The sequence below is a fragment of the Dipodomys spectabilis genome, unplaced genomic scaffold (assembly GCF_019054845.1).
Source record: "Dipodomys spectabilis isolate Male_0828 unplaced genomic scaffold, ASM1905484v1 ptg000197l, whole genome shotgun sequence".
Lineage (NCBI taxonomy): Eukaryota > Metazoa > Chordata > Mammalia > Rodentia > Heteromyidae > Dipodomys > Dipodomys spectabilis.
The window spans coordinates 5,450,001-5,457,500 of record NW_024870874.1 but is presented as its reverse complement, the minus strand read 5'-3'; the positions used below and the strand labels follow the sequence as shown (position 1 = coordinate 5,457,500).

Below are 7,500 nucleotides of genomic sequence, written 5' to 3'. Positions count from 1 at the left end.
GCTATCCTGACAACACAATCTCTCAATGTGTCTAATGGGGAGAGCTTTCTTTCCTGAACAACCGTTCAGAACAATTCATCATGATGTGCTTAGGGAATTGTCCCCCTACCCCCAATCCACATTTACCAGGAATAAAACAATTATCACTCCATAAATCATGACTTGAGTTCCCATGTGCTCTGGAACCGCTCATGTACAGTTGCTTCAGCTCCACTTTTCCTCTCCCCAAGTAAGAGTTCTACTGAACAGTCATTGCCTACCTGATGACATGGGAATGTTGTATTTGTCTGAATGTCGCCTTCGTATGGCTCCCACATTGGGCACACTGGCTGGGGTGATTACTGAGGGTCCCTGGGTAATCGGGGTGACTGGGGCCGTTGGTGTGGTAGGGGTTTGAGGTAAGCTCTGTGGGGATGTCTCCAACATGTTCTTCGACATGGTAACACTAGACACCAGATTTAGCTGCAAAGACCCAAGAGAAGGGCAGGAAAAAGGTAGAGACAAGAGAAAAAGACTTAAAAAGGTTTGACAAATGAGAGTAGATTCACTTCTACAGCTGTGTTGCCACTAATAAGCTGCAAAAGGAAGCAGCCAATCTCAACTAATTACAGGATGAAATTGTATCATAAGAACTCTAATTAGAGGATGCTGTTAGAGGTTATCTAATAATCTACTGCAATGTTACTTAGGACTAACTCCTTCTTGTCCTACCAGACTTCAGCGACAGTCTATTTCCTTAAATAAAAGCCAATTGCTGATTATTGACTGCCCCTGTTGTTAAACAGGTCTAGCCCCAAGTGAAGCAACAACAACAAGAATAATGAAGAATGCAGTGTGTGTGTGTGTGTGTGTGTGTGTGTGTGTGTGTGTGTGTGTGTTGTTTAAACCAATACGACTTAAAGTAAGTTGCTATTCTGTTGCTGCCAGAAATTTTTTTTTCCATAGTCCCAAATCTCAGCTGAGAGGCTCCAGCCAGCTGGAAAATTTTACACTGACCTTTAGTCTCCTTGCTAATTTGGTGGAATGGTAATGACATTACTACATATTCAAACAAAATTGTCTTAATTGCAAATTAGCCGGAGGAGGCTGAAAATTTTCAAATTAAATCTGATTGGAGATGGAGAGAGGGAAATGGAATTTCCTCACTAACAATCATTTGTGGCATGTGTTAACAAATATAATGAAATGTCAAGTTTGCCAATTCCTCTGGAAGTATCATTTTCAATTTATGATTACAGTGTCACTTAATGCTGATGTACCCTGGAAAGTGGGTGTCAGGGTAGAGAAAAGAAAAAAAAAAAGGTGAGAATGTATGCAGGCTGTTTAACAGTATGCCCTTCCATCCTCCCTCAGAAAGGCCCCCTTCTTCATTATCAAAAAGCTCATCCCACCTCTGTCATATTTACCACACATCTTTTGTCATAAATAGCATCCCATTAGCAAAACCTTTACTCAGGGCAGCACATAAGATTTCTCCCATATATGTGTCTATTGAAATGGTACTTGTAAGACATAAGCTATGGTCCTGTTGATTTCATACAGTCATCTGTATATCCAAGCAAGAAGACAAATCTTAATCTTTCTGCTGCTTTATAAAGTAACTGCTGAGTGGCTAAATTAGAGAATATTCAAGCTTTTGTGTATAATTTAGTAACACCTGCCTTTTTAAATCCCAAATACACTTCTTAAGATAAACCTTTTTTTAATGGGGAGAAAATGATGTGTACAGCATTGATTGATCTTTCTTTGTGGATTTGTTTTACACATTTAGTCAGTAGAGAGATTTGTTAGGGAAACAAAAATTAACATATGCCAGCTAATTGTTCTTCTTTCTTGGGCAGCAGCCAGAAGAAGCACATTAGCAGTCTAATAATAACGACTGACACCCTGAAGGCATCCCCAAGTGCATCTGTTCCCAATAAACCACAAACTGTTATTCTGTTCCTAGCCTAAGCCAGCAGACTGGGTTGGGAATTCTTTGTTACGTACATAAATAAAAGCTGAGATAATGCTACTAAACGCTGTAGTTAATGCATTTACAAAGCCACTGGTGTAAGCTTCCTTAGGATGTGCCAGAGTGCTTCTGCTTAGTTGGAGAAATGCAGAAAGATGCACATGCATCTGGGAGAGATGTTTCAAATGATGTTACAAAATAACACCAGAACCAACATATTCATAGTTGAGAATGCTATACTTAGACCCTATCATCAGGGCTACATATCTGTATGTTAGAAACATGAAAAGAAAAAAAAAAAACTTCCACATACATGAAAACAAAAAAAAAATTAAAACTAAAACCTCAGCGGGATGGTTACACCTTCAGTTTTAGAATTCACTTTTATTCGCTGTAAGGAAGCATAAAATGAGATATGCAAAGGGGGAAAAAAAAGCCAAATTGCAGATCAATGAAATATCTAGCTTGATGAATACTCAGTGGGACTCTACATTTTATGAACACATTAAAAGTTATCAAACCAAGAGATGTACATCTTTTCTATACAAACTACTCAAGTTTACAACATTACGGTAACTTATTCTGCATCCTGCCATAATAAGCATACCATGTTTGTAGGCGTGCAATCACAAACTGATAAAATAGAATTTATTATTAACTAAAGGGAAGCATGTAAAAGCCAGGATGAGCACTTAGCTACCTCGGCTCATCTGAATATAGTCAAGGTTGGGTGAAACTCATTATTCAGGACTCGCAGCCTTGATAACTTTGATTTTCATCCATCCATAGCATGGCCAAAAGGTACCATTTAATGAAGTACCATTCAGAGAGTAAATGGGGTCATATAATAGACAGTGCGGTTGCACCTTGTGTTCATGTACTGATAGCTGTTAAGGGTGCAGTGATGAACCAACAGAGCTCATTTCTCCTTGGTAATAAATTCATGCTATTAATATTTATCAAATGTGTGGGCCGTCTCAACTGAGCCACTGCACATGAGACCATAAATCTCTACTATCATATCAATTTTGAAGCTTCTTTTGTACAGTGTATAAATTTTAGGGTCTTTTTGAGGGGTATGAGTATTGACCACTCTTCTTTCAAACCAATTTGAGGCCAGTACTATAGTTTCCTCACTTCAGATATCACTATTTCCAAAGGGAACTTTAAACTGTGGTTTCATTTTAAATCGCTCATCTAAGATTCTGTATTAATTGCCCACCATCAAACGCAATTAGCAATTCTTTCATGTGTGGTTTATGTAATGTAATACTTCAATTACATTATTCATTCAGGTTCTGTTTTGGATTATAGGCTGAAAATTCTTTATTAGTGTAGATGTAACCATGCTGCTGGAGTTTTAAAAAATTTACTGATTGAATAATTAATTGGAAAAGAACAAGCTGCAGATTCCTGATGGATTTATGAGACAATTATTCTGTCTTGTGATTATCTACATTATACTATAGAAGCAAAAAATAATAATTCTCATGAAAAGGAAAGTCATATATACCAGATCAAAAAGATTCTCAGAAGTTTATTTTTAAAATTATACATACAGACTTTCTAGAGTTATAATGTTGTATATCAAGCTCAAAAAGATATATGTCTCTTTCCATTAAAAATATGTTTACAGTACCCTACACTTAAATATAGAACAAAGGAAAAAAACTCTAATATCTTGAAATAAATACCCTAGCAGAGGTTAAATAAATAGAGTCTCTATGCAAAAAAAGGCAAATTCTGAATAATATGAATTGGCCAGCAATATCAAGATACCAGGAGAAAATCTGACAACATGCTCTGCTTTCCATTACGTTCCCAGTACAAAATCAAATGTTCCTTGAAAAGAAATAGAGAGAGAAGCCAGGCTGACAATCACTAATCATTAGGCTATATGAGACTTTATTGAAAAGTATCCCACAAACTTTCATTAAACTAGAGTTACCCAACTTGATTACTCTAAGTTTCTGTGCAAACATCAGCTCGGTGAGATAACACAGTACATTCTTTCCTTTTTTCATAGCCTGTATATCTGACTACATTATCAGGTTGCGCTTACGTCTTATGTATGTTTCAGAGAAACTGCAGTTTTTATTTTCTATGATCACCCATTTTCCCTGGTAAAAAGCTCTCTAAATTAGCATTATGTTGTAATATATAGTAAAACCTATCAATATGTGAAAATACATCTTAACTGACATAACAACTGAAGAAATAGGACGAAATTGGCTATAAAAATACTCTGCTACTTTTGACAAAGTATTTGATAAAAAAAATCTATTTATCTGTATCTTATGATTGATCTCAGTCTTCTGTCAGATACCACATACCTTTCTATTTGTGATTGGTAGTGTTACTGCCTTTCAGGTGGCTCAAAGTGGGTTTCCTTTTAATATCTGTAAACCTATCACAGAAAGATATTCTCCCTGGCTTCAGCCTCAAGGCGGTGATTTGTGCACTGATAGGTGTACTTTGTTTAGTGTCACCCATGGTATAGATTGGATAGATTTTGTAAAAGATAGCATTACTTTAAAAGAAACATACAATTTGACAAGCGATTGCATTTTACTTTCATTTTATTGCCATATTTTTCATCACACTCATTGTTTTCTAACTGTCACTAAATTGTTCATTTTCTTAGTCTGTTACATTGGTAGAGCTATTTACTGTTTATAAAGCAATATGCACTTACAGGTTTGGGAGATGGTTTGGGCTCTGAGGGTCGCATGTGCAAGTGGGTCATCATTGCTTGAAGACGTTCGCGTTCTTTAGAAAGCTGTTAAGAAAGAGTGAGATCAGAAGCATTTTAGAAATGACTGATACAGCTATTTTATCACAGTGATACATCTTATCATCGAGCTTGTCTCAGAGTAATGATTCCTGCATATAAAAAGTCTGTGTCAGTAGGAACTTTCGCTGGGAGGAAATGTAACTTTAGCTACGGAGTGGGGGTGAAAAACTTTTATAGCTTTCCTTATGTTAAAAGGTCAGAGAAAACAAATAACACTTCATCTTTTTGTCAATAAGAGAATTGAGGTCACAGTTGCCTCGACAGTAACAAGTTACCGAAACCATAAATTAGAAGGCCCATGGTGTCTCTTTAAAGTCCTATGGACACTGTTAGCAATGGACTAGTGCCAGCAGCTGTGAAGGGGTGAAGGGTTCTCAAAGCGAAGTGCCTGCCAGGATTGTCTACACACTTCATGCATTCCCACTGAGGTCCAGATAGTGCCCCCTGCAATCTGCTATCATCAATCTAATTCAATAGAGTGACAGAGACCAGGCAGTGTGAAACACTGAACTCTGCCACGGAGTCGGAATCTACACTTGTACTGGCTCTCATTACAACTGACGGACCTTACTTTTCCATCAGTCAGATGAAAAAAAAAAAAAAAAGAATCTGAGAGGCATAATTGGTCACACGGCAAACTGCCTCATCAGTTGAATACTTATGTTTTAATCTACCTTTTAGACATAGTAAACAAGTTTCCCAAAATGCTTTCCACATGACAGCAAGGGATGATGCTTTTTTTTTTTACCCCTGTGTACTTGATCACTTTACAACTCAACATAATTTTGGTTCTTCTTTGATATAAAGCAGCAGCCCAATGAGATTGAGGCAAATCGAAGACAAAAGTGTGAAAAAAGATCCTATGCTTAATTAAACCAAAGAAAGTTTTAGCTTGAGAAATATAATCTCAATAAGATGAAATGTTAGCAGAAAGGTTTAAAGAATTTGTAAAACATAACTTCGGGTGATTTTTATGCTTTCTGATCAGTTTTTTGAAATCTGTTTAGTTTGGGGCCAAATTCTATTTGAATAATAATGGCATTTTTAAAAACTTAAAAGAGCAGCATCTTTCCTCACATATATTGTCATCTGTGAAAAACACATTACTATCCATTACTGTAGTTAAAGGCAAATACTGAGAACTCTTGCAAGTTATAGACTAGTATTAGGCTGTAATAGACATGCTATGACTAAGACTGGTCTTAATAACTTTTATGGGGGAATCAAGGTTAACTCAGATACAAACCATCTTCCATAAAATTTTATCTTATTGGGGTTTTGGTAGAACTTACACTACAAACAATGGAAAATTATTATAGCCTGAACAGTATCCAAATGTAGATGATACAGTCTAAGTGCAATAGCACATCAAACTATATCAATCTTCCCCCAAGTTATCAATCACTGCTATTGTTAAAGCAACTAAAGTTCCATGTATCTCAATCAGACGTTGTGTTTCCAAGATAACGCACTGTGGCCTGAAAGCCTGAGCATCTGCTCCACGTAGGCCGGAATCTGGCAATGGAGTTCACTGAGTGAATATTTGACAAACCTGGATTTCTAACTGCTGCACCACCTGCATTTGCACTCGACACTGGGCAGTGCTTCGGTCATCCAATGCATGCTCATTGTTAAGGTGCCTACACAAACACAAGACACAAAGCAAGACATTAATTAATATCACTAATGCCTGTCTCATGGCATGTGGTCCATTTAAATAGCACTACATTGAATTCACAGGTTCCTGTGAGTTCACCTTGAATTGGTACAGAAGCAAAGTTATTCATGCTTGAATGTTTGGTGAAACTTATTCATGTAATATAAAGGGCTAAAAATGTCATTGGTCATTTCTAAATATATCATATTTCCCCAAATAATATAAACTACAAGATGCATTTCATACATTACTAAAATGTCTTAAAAGGATATCATATAGGAACCAAAAGTAATTCTAAAGAGAACAAAGGTAATTCTCTATTCCATTTTTCTTTGAAAAATGATGTTGTTCCTATGTTTATTTTTTGTTTGTTTGTTTTTTGTTGGTCGTGGGGCTTGAACTCTGGGCCTGGGCACTGTACCTCAACTCTTCAGCTCAAGGCTAGAGCTCTCCCACTTGAACCATACTTCCACTTTCAGTTTTCTGGTGGTTTATTGGAGATAAGAGTCTCATGGAGCCAGGTGCTGGTGGCTCATGCCTGTAATCCTAGCTACTCAGAAGGCTGAGATCTGGGGATCATGGTTCAAAGGCAGCCCGGGAAGGAAAAATCCCTGAGACTCTTATCTCCAATAAACCACTCAGAAAACCGGAAGTGGCACTGTGGCTCAAGTGGTAGAGCACTCACTAGCCTTGAGCTGAGGAGCTGAGGTACAGCGCCCTGGCCCCACGAATTGAACCTGGGGGTTCAAGCCCCACGACTGACAAAAAATAAAAATAAATAAAAAATAAAAATAAAAGTAAAGAAGGATGGATCATTAAAACACTCCTACTCTAGTTCTTATTATATATTAGTTTATCACCATTGTTAGACAATATATGAAGAAATTTCTATTGAATAGTACAACAATTTAGTAGAGCAGTATTTCTAATGAACTTGAAAATATCCAAATAATATGTACATTGTAATTTGTAATGCATAATTCATTTGATGGCTTTCAAAATCCAAAAAATTATCTTCATTGGGCATCAGTGGCTCACATCTATATCCTAGCTACTTAGAAGGCTGAGAGCTGAGGATTATGGTTCAAAGCCAGC

The 7,500-nt window shown here is 36.9% G+C and overlaps 1 protein-coding gene across 8 annotated transcripts in view; it reads right to left on the bottom strand.

Moving 5' to 3' along the window:
- The window catches only part of Foxp2 (forkhead box P2), a 266,192-nt gene that overhangs the window by 41,193 nt on the left and 217,499 nt on the right, over positions 1-7,500 (bottom strand). For all 8 annotated transcript variants that reach the window (XM_042695930.1, XM_042695935.1, XM_042695934.1 and 5 more), the window contains 3 exons: positions 6,301-6,388; positions 4,650-4,733; positions 261-462 (listed from right to left, as the gene is read on the bottom strand). In XM_042695930.1, coding sequence (XP_042551864.1) covers positions 261-462; positions 4,650-4,733; positions 6,301-6,388 — 374 coding nt within the window. The remainder of the gene's footprint in view (positions 1-260; positions 463-4,649; positions 4,734-6,300; positions 6,389-7,500) is intronic.